Genomic DNA, 17,114 nt, shown 5'->3' with positions numbered 1-17,114 from the left:
AATTCTGTCACACAGCTGTACTCCCAATATTCTCATAAGACGACGACATGAAACTGTTGGGAAATTCCAAGTTGCTGCTGTATAATAAATAACTTAATAACTTATCAACCAATTTGCATTAATAGTGACTTAACATAAATATATATGTAGGCATAAAATTTGTTACTTGTGTTAGAATTGCTTTGTTACACACCAACCAACTAGGTATGTTTTCTATGCATTTCCTTTGCAATTACTGACTGGAATAAAAATAAGCTCTAATATATTGGTTTACTTCACCTACAAATGCTTGTCCCCATTCTGTAGTTTTCTGTTCAAGCCATCAGCTGATTTCAAATGCTGTTTTGTTACCCATTTCAGCTGAATAGTACTGTCTAGCAATAAAAGACAAAGTAACCCATTTTGGAAAAATATGAAATCTGTAATAGAGTATACAAGGGATTTGTTGTACCATGACGTTATCCTAATGTCAAATTTCAAAGATTATTGATAGAGGTTACAGAGTCATGACAATGAGAAATTATGATATGAAAAGGTTACTGTTTGATTTCTGAATTTCCTACATGCACTTTCCTCCTCTGAAAGATCATGTTTTACTCGGTATGATTACAAAAAGTTCTCTCTTTAATCAACAGCGAAAGTTCAAAATCCCAATTAACAGTGCCTAGTTCTTATTGTCATCACATAACCAATTAGAGTAAACACTGTAATGAGGTGTATATTGATCACAACACAAACATGAAGCAGCAAAAATAGTTCTCAGCCACTTTTATTTGTGGTGTGCTATTAGCAAGTGGGATACCTGACACTTCAAAGAAACTCCATTATACAGTTACCCAATTTCTGATAAAATATCATTTTTTTATCATCAACAGAAGATTTTTCAGCATTACATTCAATGCTACTAGGCCCAATTTTCAATATGGTATACAAGGCTGAGATGGAGAGGCTATGCTCTTTCAGTAATTGGGAATCTGGCGTACAAAACTGCTGTATCAAACAAATACCCATTTTTATAATAGAGGGAAACATTCCACGCGGGAAAAATATATTTAAAAACAAAGATGATGTGACTTACCATACGAAAGTGCTGGCAGGTCGATAGAAACACAAACAGACACATACATACACACAAAATTCAAGCTTTCGCAACAAACTGTTGCCTCATCAGGAAAGATGGAAGGAGAGGGAAAGACGAAAGGAAGTGGGTTTTAAGGGAGAGGGTAAGGAGTCATTCCAATCCCGGGAGCGGAAAGGACCCGGGATTGGAATGACTCCTTACCCTCTCCCTTAAAACCCACTTCCTTTCGTCTTTCCCTCTCCTTCCCTCTTTCCTGATGAGGCAACAGTTTGTTGCGAAAGCTTGAATTTTGTGTGTATGTATGTGTCTGTTTGTGTTTCTATCGACCTGCCAGCGCTTTTGTATGGTAAGTCACATCATCTTTGTTTTTAAATATAAATACCCATTTTTCTTCAAGATAAGTGCATTTTGCTATAAGCTTCATGTAAACATGAGGCAGATTGTTCACCAGCACAGCCTGAAGTAATTTCATATCTCTGGGGACTACCAGAAACTTCTCAATATTATTAAAGTTGCAGGTGCTAACTACAGTAGACAACTCACTTGTTAGAAGTAGTGGAATCGGAAGACAGAATTAAAATTTCCACACATCAATAACAACTAATATTATGGAATAGGTGAATATGAATTCTTCACCATTTACATAAATGGCATGGGGCAAATTATAGAAAATCTAACTCAGGAAAGCAGGTCTTGGATTAGACTACAGAAATAGATGGTTATGTAATCAATGAAATACATAAATTCATTTTTTCCATACTGGCATAACATTTATCTACAACACTGTGAAAAATTTTGCATTTGTTAAACCCTGTTTCTTGTGAGCGTTCCTTCTTTCATCAAATTTTTCCCATGGAAACAAAAGTGAGCTGAAACTTTTACCACATATGGAGTTCACTTGGACATCAACTCCCAGAAAGATATACAGTAAATGTTTTGTTAATAAGAACATAAATTCCAGAAAGATATACAGTAAATGTTTTGTTAATAAGAACATAAATTTTTACAAACTTTATTTGTACTTCATTTATCTTACCTTTTCCGTGGATTGTGTCTGTGAATCCCTCATTTACTGATGGGCGTTGTACTATCTGGTGATCTGAAACAAGAGAAATACTTTACTGTACCAATTGTACATGAACATGAAGTAAATGAGTTATAGAAAACACACACACACACACACACACACACACACACACACACACACAGAGAGAGAGAGAGAGAGAGAGAGAGAGAGAGAGAGAGAGAGAGAGAGAGAGGGGGGGGGAAGAAAGAGGGGAAGGGAGGGGGACGGAAAAGAAAGGGGGAAGGAAGGGGGGGCGGAAAAGAAAGTGGGAAGGGAGGGGGAACAGAAAAGAAAGGGGGAAGGGGGGGAGGGGAGGGTGGAAGATGTTAGAAGGGAGAGGAGGGAAGAGGGAGTATGAGAAGGAGATGGGGTATGACCTGGAAAACAGTTGCATCAATTTGGTTTCAGTGTATATGAACCATCATTGATGAACTTTTGTCATCTTTTCTTGTATCCAAAGGACGAGTATGAAGCTGAGGGGAAAAAAGCCATAAAGAGTCAATCATGTTGGAATAATGGTGAAACTAATGATCTACTACACACACATGGAACGCACTGCATTCAGATTTTTGAAATGAAATGTTCCCACTGTGTTCCTTCATTAGTCTCCAATGAAACACATTTATTTTTCCTGCCAATGATTTCCTGTAAAAAAACATTTGTTCCATAAAATAACAATTTGGTACCCAATTTTAAATGCAGAGGTGATTTAAATGGTAAATGATGAATGCCTTTGTTTAATCACAATTACCCAGCTTTTCTAGATAGTTACTGCAAGGTTCTTTTTTAGCAGTGATATCACCAGTCTTAAGCGGCATATGTGTAAGCAAAAACTCTTGATACCAGGAGAAGCAATGCATTTATCACTGTTGGTTTATTGTTGGTGCTGAAACAGCTTGATCTTCAGCACTTATTACTATCAAACATTTAGAATAAGTGTGTGTTTAAATAATCACTTATTGTTGTATGTGGAATGAAAAATGTTGCTGTCCTATTGACTGACTGCTCCCAAAGGAGAAAGCACAATGCTTGAGTGAGAAGGGAAAGGAAGATTAAAGTTGATCATCTCGTTCATGACAAGGTCAGTAGAAAATGAGCAAAAGTTTGGACTGCTGAATGGAACTGATTGTGTTCTTTTTCAGTGAACCATCACAGCATTTCCCTTAAGGAACCCACAGAAAAAAAAACACATATCCAGATGATATCCTGACCATGACCTGATCATTCTCCCAAAAGGCAAAGGCACTACCACTGTTATAATGACTCTCACAGACTGTGGCTGACAGTCAGTGTCAGTTGTTGAATACTTCCACCTACAAGTGCTCTGCAGTGATGTCATCCCAGAAATCAAGCAGACCACCACCCACTTTCTTTTGAAATCCTTATGCTCTTCTCAAAACTTCTCTCCGGGGCCTGGCTTTCTTCTCACTCCCCTGACATCATCTTTCCACAGGTTTCCCAAAGTCCCTAATTGCAACCACCTTTGATAACCAATTGTGACTGGTTACTGGGCCCCTATCAAAAGATCTACCTTTCTGGTCTAACACCATCAAATTATAACCAAAAGCCTACTCTACCTATCAAAGGCATAAACTACTTTATTCACTGGCTCTTCACGGTTCTTGTCCCTTTACAACCTGGTGCTCTGCTTGTCATTGTCAGTGTCATCTACATCTCAATGCCAATCGTCTTACCATATTCAGTCACTACTCTGTCTATGCCCAGCAAACACCAAACATACAACCTCCCTTATCATCAGAGCTGGTTTAAGGCCAAAGAAACACAAGCCGCCATTTGGGGTGCCGAGTCGAGAGGGGCACAAGAGGTGCCACAGCTGTAAAATTTCCATACAGCACATACCACAACTAGTAGCAGCCACTTGGGGCACCAAGTTGAGAGATGCGCAAGGTGCAAGATTTGTATAAGTAGTTACTAGTGAAAACTGATGTAGATGAAAATGTATGAGGGAAAAGGTGGAGGGTGGGGTGCCAAATGATATGTTGCTCATGTGCACAAATGTTCTCAAACTGGCCCCATTTATAGTGTGGACTCAGGGCCAAGGACATCCTATCCACATGCTTGTGTGTGTAGAACCTCAATTCCTCTTTTTCTCTCCCCCCTACAACCTCCAATCTGACTCTATATGAACCCCTGGTGCCATCAAACCTACCAATACTTCTACTTAGACAGCTGCCACCCATTTCCATCCAAAAGAACCTCAACTAGTATGCAAAGGTTTTGCTTAGGCCTTCCTAAGCCAAAACTACCTTCAGAAACAGTTGCAAAGGAGTAAACACTTCATGATTTAATACTACCTGGGATTGAAACGACTGAAACATGTTCACTGCCAAGGCTTTGACTACAAAGTGGTGTGTCTTGGAACGAGGGATGTCTTCACTCTTATTTTTTCCCATTTCTCCCCAAAATTGTAATCCAGTCGACATCATTGTATGCTTCATGCCCTCCACATCCCTACTCCCTTGGTCATATTCCTGTGAAATCAGTCCTATTCCTTGGTCATATTCCTGTGAAATCAATCCTATCATACATCCACTTCATGGCATATGTAGGATTACCATAAACAAATTAATCAATCAAAGGAATTTCCATTTTCATTTTCAAACTGTGGCTATGGGTCAAGTTGACTGTAGACTGCTCAATTGCATATCCTGCTGCTGAATATTACATGGTTAACTAGTAGCTGCTCCTCTCTCTCTCTCTCTCTCTCTCTCTCTCTCTCTCTCTCTCTCTCCCTCCCACCCCCCCCTCCCTCCCCCTGGTCACTGGTCTCATTCTGTGATAGTCTCAGTCCGTCACCTTTTCTGTTCTCAACCCGCTCGAACCCCTTGGCCACAAATCAATACCACACTTCCTGTTCCCTTCTTTATCCATGCTAACTCCTTATCTTTCTTTCATTAACTCTTTCTCTTAATGCTGATCCTCCACCTTCTAGCTGTATATTTTCTTTGTGTATTTTTTAGTGGTCCTTTAATGAGCCCCACCCCTCTGCCTCCCTTTGCAAGTACAAGCCACCTACTCTGCCTGCACATACGAGTGTGTGCTGAAATGTAAGGCCTCCAGTTTTTTAACATAAAACAAACATTATTAACATTCTACATATTTATTCTTCATGTCTACATATTTGGGGCCCTATGCCATGAAAAGGCTCCTAATTGTAACATGTGACATGTCAGTGTGTAACGTAACTTTGTTGGTGCATGAGAAACGACATGCTGTAACCGTGTTTTGAATTCGAAGAGTTCATCCACATGTGGAGCACCCTCTCTTCTAGCATGACAATGCCACACCACACATGAGTGCTCTGACATCTGCAACAATCTGATGTCTTGGGTGCACTGTCACTGCTCACCCTCCACAAAGTCCCAACTAAAAGAACACCTTTAAGGACTTCACTCTGATAGTGATGAAGTAGTGCAAGCAGAGGTGAGGTGGTGGCTCTGACAACAAAGTAAAACATAAACTGACAGTATCTGTAAATTGGTCTCAACTCTCAAGATTCTGTTCCAGGGAAGAAATTACAGTGGATGCTTTGCATACATTTGTATGTGGTATGTAATGTTTGCTTAACAAAATGAAATATACAGTTTGCATTGCAGTCTTTTAACTTTGGTTGAGTATAAGGTCTGCAAGATGAAGGAATCAATAAATGATCATAGCAGCTGAAATTAACAACAGTATCTTAACTTGATGTCTGATGGTAGTAAAACATAGGGACGAGTACAATGAGAAAGTGCTTGTACAATGAAAAGTAAGATATACATGATAAGTGATGGTACACTGTTCATGAACGCTTATAGAGAATTTTTGACATTCTGGAAAAGAAAATGGGTTGCATGAAGCCTGTACTACCAGTTATAATAAATAATCTACCACAAATAGTAGAAAATATGAATAGGTAGGTGAAGAGTGGTTATTGTTTAACGGACCACAGAAATATGAGGCACTGAACAGAATGACTAGTTGATTGTTAAGGAAGTGTCTCTAAAATCAAATAACTGTGATAATATTAACTCTCATAATATCTTCAGAACATTTTCTGCACTGTGAAAAATTATTAAATAAATAGAAAACAAATCAAAATATGTGTAAATGCAACATATAACTACTGCAGATTAATGACAAAATAAAAATATTATTTATCTAGACATATTGTAAATGGATTCAGGGTCTTGCAGAGAATAAAGGATGAACTAAAGGAATAGGTTGTTGAATATTAGCCGTGGTATGGAAAGAAAATTGTGTGTATTAAATTATCATTTCAACTTTTTGTCAACACTCCACATTCATACTGTAATGCATTTATCTTTTTAATCACTCGGTCTTCTTCATATGAAGTTTACCATGGAGAAATAAGAGCACTGGATTTATTAAATCAGTTTATTTCCAATACAAGTATACAGACTGGCTAACCCAATAATGTTCACAAATGTAGGAACAGCATTGTGTCAAACCAACAATATTGATATTACAGGCAGAAACAGAGAAAACACATGGAATACCACCAAAAGAACATTAACTGGAAGCAAAATGAAAAAGCAACAGAAAAATTCTGAGCTAAAGAAAGGGTTAAATCAATCATCATAATACATAAAATTGGAGATGAGACTGAAAAATTACCAGTGATGTGATAAAAAGCTATGTATGTCAAATGAAACTAAAAGTATCTGAAGACAGTGTAACTCATTCGCCATTTGCAAGTCGTAGACACATCATTTATTGCCACCATTTCCCTCATAAAAACAAAATTACATCACTTCAATTTACTCCTGCTGTAATGGACACAGAGCAGTTTCATGAATCTTGAAGATTTTTTTTTTTTTTTTTTTTTAACCTGGTAAAAGACATTGCGAACAAATGTAAAGTCTATGAGATATTTGGAAACCTACAGCTTTATTGAAAGTACTGTTATTTCATTTGTGTAGAGTGATGTGGCAAACAGTACAAACTCTGAAACAGAATGACTGGACAGTGACATGAACCTTGTTTCTCAAAATTATAAATGCATTATGTGCTATTAGGTTAGTGCACAAGTACGTAGCATTTTTCCATAAGTTTAATATACACAACAAATACACACAACAGAGACTTTAGTCATCAATAATATATTCTCCTTCACTATGTACAACTGTCCACCAACATTGGGGTAACTTTTTGATTCCATGACTGCAGAAATCACAAGATTTTGGGATGAAGAACTCATCGAGCTATGTTTGGAGCCCATTTTCATCTGGAAATGAAGTTTGTTGAAGGTTGTTTGATAGAGAGTGGAATAGGTGACAATCAGGTGAATAAGGTGGATGTGGAATGAGTTTCCAATCCAACTCCTGTATAGAGATTTCCGTCAGTCTAGCAGAATGTGGGCAGGTGTTATCGTGGAGTAACATCACTTCACGCAGTCTTCCTAGGTGTTGTTCTTGGACTGTGTTTGCAAGATGCCTCAGTTGTTGACAGTAAATGTCAGCAGTGATGGTTACACCTCAGGGACGCAATTTATAGTACACCACCCCGCTGTTGTTCCACCAGATGCGTAACATCCTCTCTTGTGGGTGCATGTAGGTCTTGGTACAGCAAGTTGCTGCTTTGTTTGGGCTCAACCATTCTTTTCTCTTCATTCTGTTAGCATAAGGACACTATTTCTCATCACCAGTAACAATACAGGACATGAATGGTCAGTGCTGTTCACAAACCAACTGACGACAAGCAAGCAGAGGTGCACATATGGCCACCTACTGATTGTTTTGACTTTGGCTTAGAGTATGTGGTACCTGTACATCCATTTCTTGAGCCTTCCCCACTTTATGCAAATGTCACATCAATATGGAATGATCACTGTTCATCACATCTGCCACTTTACCAAGTACACTGCTGTGGTTCATTGTGGATTAACACATTTAAACAATCTTCATCAAACCCCCAAGGTCCTCCTGAATGTGGATAGTCACTAATGTCAAAATTATACTCCTTAATACAAGGAAACTATTTCCTTTCCATGCTCTTTTCAATGGCATTATCACCATACAGGGCGAAAATGTTTCTGGTTGCCTCCACTGCAATCACACACCTATTGAACTCAAGCAGAAAATTATGTTGGAAATCCGATTTCTCCATGTGGCAGTCCATTTTCTAGTATCCACAGCTTCACTTACTATCCCCAAATGACAAAACTACATGTAAATTCAAGTAGCAACTGGACTACCAATGTGCAAAACAAAAACACTATCAACTTATGCACCAATCCAATATGTCACTTGTCATTCCACTTAGCAAATGGAAGACTTCTGTTGATTTCTATTTCTCATAAAGCTTGTCCCATATATCAAATGTCTTTTGGATTCTTTGTTGCTCTCTCAAACTGTGACAGAATTTCCAGACTTAGGAAATATCCGCCATTGTTTTGATCAGAAAAGCAATTAAGTGACTATGACAAAGAGAGCTGGAATCTACAGGCCTCACACTGTCTCATGGACTTTCATATGATGTGTTTTTGCAGTCTCTCAGTGTGAAGCACTTACTTCCACAGATTACTGTGTAGCTTGTGTACCTACTGCAATTTTTAACATACATTCAAATTCCCACAGCTTCATCCACAGTCAGCCCAAATAATTGGGAGTGTGGACCATAATTTGTGGCTCTTCATACAAGATCTAGCGCTTATTTGTAAAGGTCTTCTTGGCCACTGCTGTTTTTCGAACATTCATGTACTTGACATACACCTACTGTTGGGTAGAACACCACTAAAATGTTTGAACTGACCGTTCCATGTTGCTTTTCCCATGTTCAAATAGAATATTATGAACACCCAAGACTGAGGCCATGACTGTCTTTCATAGGCCAAAATGTTTATGGTTTTCTCTGTTAAATACTTCATCCTATTCTTCTAGGTGTTGTTCCACAGCATTGCATTTTCCAGACAGCAAGACATGATGTCAAGTGGTAGACCTGGAGCCAAGTGATACCCATGCCATATTAACTCATACATACAGTGATTCAATGGCAGGAAATAATGGTAGTTACATGTTCTATCATTTACAGGCTTATGCAATCATAAGACAGTATATGTTCTATAATACTTGTAAAACTGCAACTGCACAAGAGGGGCCTAAAACCAAAAAATACAATATGTATTTGTACTATTCTGTGTTAATGTAGTAATAGTTATGTGGAGAACTTGTTCTAACAGTTTCTCAATGCTGCACCACACAATGAACAATATATCAAGCCTCACAATGAGGAAAATTTATTGCCAGTCAAACACAACTTTTTGACTAAGCAGACCACCTTGTTAGAGCATATGAGAATTCTGGCCAAAGAGGAACATATTAAAACAATGTTTTGAGCCAAAAATCAGTATCTGGGAAGGCCACCATGAATTGTGATTATATAGTACACACACTGTGACATCATATCCGACAGACTTTGAATGAGTCACTAAGGAATAACATTCAATGCAAATTCAAAATAAGTCCTTTTCAAGCTTATAAAGGTACACCACACAAATACAATGGGAAAAAAAATCACCTTCTTGAAACCCCATAATTGTCTCCCATTGCAACAAGTAATTTTGAAATGTGGGTTAAACGTGTCTTGCAATGTTACCCTCAGGCCCAACGATGCAAGATGTCGACAAGTGGAAAAATTTTTTAAGATGCTGAACAAAGGTGCATGGATGGCACTTAAGAGTCTTGCCGAATGAGAGGATCTAAGAGGGATCCTTTGCTAGTTTATTCATGCACATGTCAAAGTTGCACACTTCTATGATCATGTCACAGAAGTACTGGAAAATCATAAACACACTTTGCTGCTTCAGACCACATTCAAATTTCATCAAATGGTTTTGAACAGTCCTAACAGTTACAACCTGTACACCAGAGCAAAAACTGTGATCACACTACACTCCAAAGGTGTCAGATTATGTTCAATGGGGTTGCAGCCCCACAATGTCCTTAGAATGGGTTGAATCATCTGAAGAAAAGGGGTGGGGGGTGGGGGGGGGGGGGCAGCAGTGTCGAGGATTGTCAATGAAATCATCCTGTTACTCATTGCACTGTGAACCATCGTTTTCAACCATGAAATGTGTGGGAATCAATGCCCCAAAGTGAATGGATGGGATGGTTTCATTGACAACCTTTATGCATCACCACCCCCTGAGGCCTTTTCGTGTCAATTCTGAGTGGTGGTGTGTCTGAAATGTTTGCCCCACCCACATATAAAAAAAAACCACACGATTTCAATGCTGAGTGTTGCAGTTCTGACCTCCATCACAGAGACATCAAATGAAGTGGTGAAATGTGGGAAAGAGTGAGTGTGATGACCTTCCCATCATGTGATAGTCCACAATGACATTAGGCAGAATTGTGATGAAATGCCATACTAATATGACCTAATTAACCCAACTTACACATCACATGAAATTCTGAGTTGTGGCCTGCATCCCCCCCCCCCCCCCCCCCCACACACACACACACACATATATATACACACAAACTCCTTGCTGTTTGAAGCATCACCGAGCCCGAGGGTGACATTGCAGGGCACCACACTTTTGCACCGCCAAAGAGAAAGATTGTAGGCACATTTGACCCAAATTTCAAACTTACGTTTCGCAATGGGAGACAATTATGGGGTTTCAAAAAAGTGATGCTTTTTTGTGCAGTTTGGGTAATTTCATATTTGGTCATCACTTACAATGGTGAATAGTGATTTTGACCAGGTGGAATTGGTGTTATTGTTCATCTGTTAAGAGACCTTCAAATGATGGTCTTTCTCTCCCTGTCCCTGGTATTTGCTAACTGAAAACATTTACAACAGGAAGTCTGTTATAAACAACTTTAAGATGTTACTATTGCCCAATCTTAGGACTGCACTGGAGATGCTCTGAAAAGCAGCAAGCATTAATTGTTTGGAATCATTCTCCAAGTATAAAATATTTTTCCTGTAATGATTACTGATGGACATCAAATCAAATTTTGATCTTCAATAGAGTTTCTTTTCTGCCCACATTCATAGACTGAATTAAATAATGTGGCTGTGGAAGAAGAAAAAGAAAAATTTTCAAATAGAAAAAGTAATCACTGACAACAATGACTGACTGCACTCACATCCACTCTAAAACTGTAAAAAGTATATTCTTCACAAATGTTACTTTTTAAACTTCACTTATGACAGCAACTGAAAACCATACATAGCATGATGACCTTGCTCTTTCATAGCTCCTAACAGACGTCCATTGTTAAAACTTGAAAGATATTTTACGGTGACGTGCTATTCTATGTCAGTCTTGGAAGTATGCTTATGGGCCAGAACCCTGTCCTCCTTAAAACTTTCAGAATGGTGCTCACACCTGTCTATTACAGCCATTCAAAGGGTTCTGCTCCATATAGGCAATAATGCTGTAATTCTGATAAATTAGGTGTCATACGCAGCTCTGAATATGTTGAAAGTTTTCCACTTCTTATTCGCCATCTTCATGCTGTTGCAAATTTCATGAACAATATTGTGCATCAGCTTCCCTACGAGAAACATAGATATCTGTGATTATAACAAACATAGTTTTAAAATAACTATGTAACAGTGCTCCAGAATTAACAGCAATAAAGATGATAGAGTAGCTGTGTTATAAGCATTTATTTGCCAATGCTACATATTGAAAATATCCTGTACAACAATGTTGCAAACTGCAACACTAATTACATGAGTGATCCAACAACTAAAAGCTAACTTTAGCTACTGTAAGTCACACCTAGCAGTCTATTCTGGTGAGTAAGATACATTCAGTACTTCTCCATTCATTCTTCAACACTGATTCTGCACACAAATGAAAGAAAGAAGTGTTAAGTTTTTAGATAATGACATGATAATCAAAAATGCATAATACTTGGAAATACATTCACAGATGTTTAAAATTTATTGGTAGAGTTACATTTAAAAAAACCAGATGTGAGGACCAAATGACAGATTTAAAAGAATTCAGAGAAACAAGGTTTTAATGGATGTTCAATTCATTCTTTATCTTCAATCATAAGCTGAGAGACAGGAACACTGGGTTCAGTCTGTACGAATATCATTTCACTATGAAATGAACAAATTCTAACCAAGGAAAAAAAATCAAGTAACATTGCAGGTACCGTAATGTGCAATAGCATGAGAAAAAGTTCACAATTTTCTCTCTTTCTCTCAGCAGCATCAGAAGTATGTTTTACCACACACATTCACAAGTTTAAAAGGTGATCTACAGTGTTCAACACAATGTTACTGTACTTATCAACAATTCAATACATTCTTCAGACAGTGGGTGTTTGTCTTTAGTCATACAAGTGTTTGTATTTCACCCAGTATTTTACACTGTCATATTAACAGATAGTGTAATGATCCACAAAAATTTGAGAGCTACGTTATACAGTAAGGCTATGAATCAATAATCAAAAGAAAAGAAGGAAAAGTTTTGATAGTGAAGTCGCTAGAGATGGATTATGAGCTAGAAACTGTCATGAACAGCACAGGAAACTGCCTGTGGTATATAAAAAATCTGAATTGCTCTCATCATATTACGTGTTGTTATCATGGTGGTATGTCAAGACTTTTCACAGGAATGAAAATTTTGTTACTAAAAAGTACAAGTGCTGCTAGTTTACATTACACATGACTGATTGTACTGTTGAGCTCTGACACGTGATACATCACTCGACATGTTAATGATGTACAGGGCTGTCACCTTCAATCAGTCAATGTTAACCTTCAAATTTTAAACCTCATTCAGCTTAAATAATCTCTTTTCCATATTAAATATACTCAATACAATCATTTCACAAATTTATTTATTCGCACATATTGTGCACTTTAATCATAACTTCTCTCATATAGAATTCCCTGTATCATATTCTTCTGGTGGTGGTGAAACAGGTTACACAGTCGATTTACACATTGCCACTTTTATTTTTGCTTCTCTCACAAATTCCTTTCCTTTGTTTGCTGAAATATAGCAACAAACATTATCTAGTTCTACTGAAAGTTAACTTTGCTCAGAATATATATTTATGCACTATTCACTGACCTACTGATACAAATATCTGAATGTGCCGACATGCTTCTTGGCATGTCAGTTTTATAAAAATGGTATCTTATAAGACTGCTGTGCTGGCATCAGCACACCGTGTGGCACAGAGGTTATGAGAGTATCGACTGAGGCCAATGACAAGACTTGCTGGAAACACACTGCCAATGCCCTCTCAGCCACCAGTATTTAGGATTGCTGCCGTGGACCAGAGGGCCAGTTTAGCCTGTTAGTTCAAGCCTGTTACACCAGTTAGTTCGAGTCTGTACGTTGTGGAGTTCCAGTGTGTCAGTGAGACAGGCAGCTCATAGCAATATTATAGTGAATACAGCAGACATTTACTTCAACAGCATTGAGGCTATGTGGACTATGCAGAAGAGAGCTTGTACCACAGCATATGGAGACTAAAGTTAAGTAGCTCTTTCTTTATGAATAAAGAACCTAGTTATTAACTGTGTGAAGTTTGTGTTATAGAATGAGGATACCAGCCACCAACCAACATCCTCTCCTTGCTTCACATGGTACAGCTCTACAGAGACAAAGAGACAACATAAAAGGGGATAAAGAGAATACAACAAATACTGCTTGAACTTATATTATTCTTCTGTAAATATATGTGGTAAATTAAATCTGTTGCAGGATCACATTCCCATCCAGCATCCCTGCCTATGCTTCTTTGTTTGTATGTATGCTTTCACAACAGTAGTTTCAAACTATGCACATAGTCTTAATGTAACCAGCATTAAGTGAGACTGCTGAAAATATACTGGTGATTACCATTATCACTATATCCAGTCTTTAAATCATATTTCATATAAAAGTATGGAGACAAATTTTTAATTCTTTTGAAAGAATTATCATGAATCTCTACTCTGGAAAGTATGGACGTTATAAAATTAAATAATGCTCGAAATTTTTATTTGGCACATGCTGCGTCTTTAGGGATACACACTCACCTTTCCCACAAAATATAAGCAAAAGTACACCCTGCGAGCTGGTGTCCTGTTTATCCTTCCATCAAAGATACAGAAAAAAATTCCAATATTATCTAATACTTGCAACACACAATAGATTTAGCACTACTTCAGAATGAGTAGTGAAATTTCCTTAGATTCTTGCAAAAAAGGAAGTGCAGCTAATTCTAAATTTTCAACCCTCATTTATATTATCAATTTAAAATAAATTATCAGTCTTCGCAGAAACTGTGCCACACAGATAGGAACCAGAATACCAAATTTTCCTCCTTTTTTGCATCCAGGCCTAGTTTTTCTCCCAAATTAAATCCTTTTTGTCTCAATAGTCAGTCCATGGCTTCAAGTTACAATTCATCCCCAATGTTGACTGATCACAGATAGCGTCTCCTAACGAATCAGACTTACGCTGGTCACATTCCACTCACTTTTAAACACTACAATTTTTGCTTATTACATGTAGTTATATTTTGTTTGAAATTATGACTTAGCAGAATGATGAAAATTTATTGTAAATGTCTGGAATACTATCACATTTATTGAAAAATCATTTCGTGTAAAGAATTTCTGGACTCTTCCAGAAACATGTAAACAACTGAGTTTGTAAAATCTTACAGTGGAACCATTATGTGTATTTAAATTATGAAATGACTCAAGAAACTATTTATGTGAGACTGCTGTTTACAAGTCACTAGAAGTGAGGCTAAAGTGAAAATTTCCCTTTGTCTGATCCAGTTTTTGCAGCTCGTCACGGCAACTACAAATTGTTGTTATTTACTAATGTCCTTTGATAATTTCATTTAGTCTTTAGTACCACTGACATAAAAAAATTTCCATTTTGTACTCAAACAACAAATAATCTAATATGCCTTTCTGCAAGCCTTTCACAGTTAATACACTTACTTTTACTTCTGTGTTTGCTTCCCCCCCCCCCCCCCCCCCCCCCCCCCTCCCCTGAAAACTACTGAAAATATATGATGCAGTGACCCACATATCCACATAAGTTACCATTTGTTGTGTTAAATGATAACAACCTTCTACGCTACGGCATTTCAGAACTGTTGAAGAAGTATAATACCCAAGATGAGTAATCTTTGGTATTATAAACAACACAATTTCAAATCAGGATGGCAAGATACACTGTTTTAGGTCTCACAAATGATAGAAAGATGTGGTCAAAACTTCCAAATTTACAAATGTAGTCTTTTGTAGTGATATGAAACTAAATTTCTCAAACTCCTAGGCACAGAAGGTTGTTTAAGTACATAAATATATTGGCAGTATCAGCTGTGACATCACCAATGCATAGTTGCATGCCATGTGCTTTCTGCCCAGTCAACTTTGTGAAGCGTTGGTCCCAAGATGTCGCTGTGGGCAGCTGCCTTTACTGATAATTTTATTTCATATATTGGTCTCAACTGCTTCTTTAACATTATATCAGAATCTAGTTGTCTGCTGCTGCCACTTGGAGGAGCATTTTTACAATACAATGACAAAAATAATGTACTTGGCATGAGTGATGTCACAGTCATAGGCTGAGGTGGCAACTTAAGCTACACTGTCATCATATGAGTTGACATTTGCCAAGATAAATCAGCCAACAGCTTGTGGACTTGAAGCACTATCTGTGTGTGAAAGCCAGAGACAATTTTACTAAACTGTCGAAATGTGATTTCACCATCAAGATTTGTTAATGTATTTCTTGGCTTTCGAGCTGAGCATGCAGCCATCTCAACAGCAGAATGTCAATTATGTTGATACGGACGTGAGGACAACACAACATCCAGTCCCCGAGTGGAAAAATCTCCAGTCTGGCTGAGAATCAAACTTGGGCCCCTTCGGTTAGAAACACGCTGCACTGATCACGCAGCTACCGAGGTGGACCACCATCAATTTGTGTGCTGTTCTACAACAGCTGAACATATCAGGATGAAAAGGAGGGAGGGGAGAAGTTCACAAAAGAAAACTACTAGAACACTGAATACAGACATACAAGTAATATAGTCATACATTCAAAGATAGTTTGACCACTACAACGTTTCACAAGGTGTAGTTCTATCAAAGGTTACTAGTCCTTAACATGTCTTCTCTAGATTATTAGAACCAGTTTAATTGAATGGATTATTTGTTGAAAAGTACTATATGAGAAATTCTCATTTCAAAAGTAATTGGCGAAACTATCGTAATTTTGTCACTGTGAATACAATAGTCTGTCAAAATCCACAGGTATCTTTCAACAGGTGGAGCTGACAGTAGCTTTAAAATGCCTTCGGGAATAGCAAACTCGTCTTAATAGTAGCCTAGAAAGGAAGGGAGCACATTCAAGACAAAAATTTCAACAGTACCTTTTTTTATTATTATTATTATTATTATTATTATTATTATTATTACTGGGGCATTTTCAGTCGATTTCTTCAATCATTAACTGGGGTTTCATATTGCAAATATATCAAACTGACTGTGGCTAGTTCCTAATCCCAAAAACTTAGCAGCCGTAACAACCAATCTCTTAAAAGACTTTTGCAGATGAAGCAAAAAGGAAGATTTTAATTGTCACCCTCCTCAATGCAAGCCCACCACATGTGAGGCATTCCTATTATTATTCCATCAAACCAGGGCAATATGACAGTCCTGTAAGGATGGGAGAAGAGGGGTGTCACTACTTATCGTCAGATTCTGTGAAACATGAATGAGTTGAAAATCATCACATATAAGATAATGGGGTGGAAAAATACCCTTTGCAATTCAGCTTTGTTGACAAAATGTTCTATTTTCTGAAATAAAAATACAGCCTTGAAGTCACCCGGAATTACTCAACTCGAAGACACTCAGATTTACTCAATCAAAGTAACTTATATACAAAAATACCGGTTGTGCTTCATAAAGAAATAATCTATAGCTCACAGGTTGTAGAGGTAACTTTAA

General features: G+C 37.7%; 1 protein-coding gene across 3 annotated transcripts in view; it reads right to left on the bottom strand.

Annotated features, from left to right (window-relative positions):
• The window catches only part of LOC126470526 (serine/arginine repetitive matrix protein 2), a 293,467-nt gene that overhangs the window by 63,084 nt on the left and 213,269 nt on the right, over positions 1-17,114 (bottom strand). For all 3 annotated transcript variants that reach the window (XR_007586229.1, XR_007586230.1, XM_050098445.1), the window contains one exon: positions 2,118-2,180. Coding sequence is in view for 1 of the 3 variants with exons in the window: in XM_050098445.1 (XP_049954402.1) it covers positions 2,147-2,180 (34 nt within the window). In the remaining 2 variants the exon portion in view is untranslated. The remainder of the gene's footprint in view (positions 1-2,117; positions 2,181-17,114) is intronic.

Source organism: Schistocerca serialis, chromosome 3 (genome assembly GCF_023864345.2).
Source record: "Schistocerca serialis cubense isolate TAMUIC-IGC-003099 chromosome 3, iqSchSeri2.2, whole genome shotgun sequence".
Taxonomy (NCBI): Eukaryota; Metazoa; Arthropoda; class Insecta; order Orthoptera; family Acrididae; genus Schistocerca; species Schistocerca serialis.
Note: the sequence above shows the minus strand (reverse complement) of the source record. Positions and strands in the feature narration are given on the sequence as shown.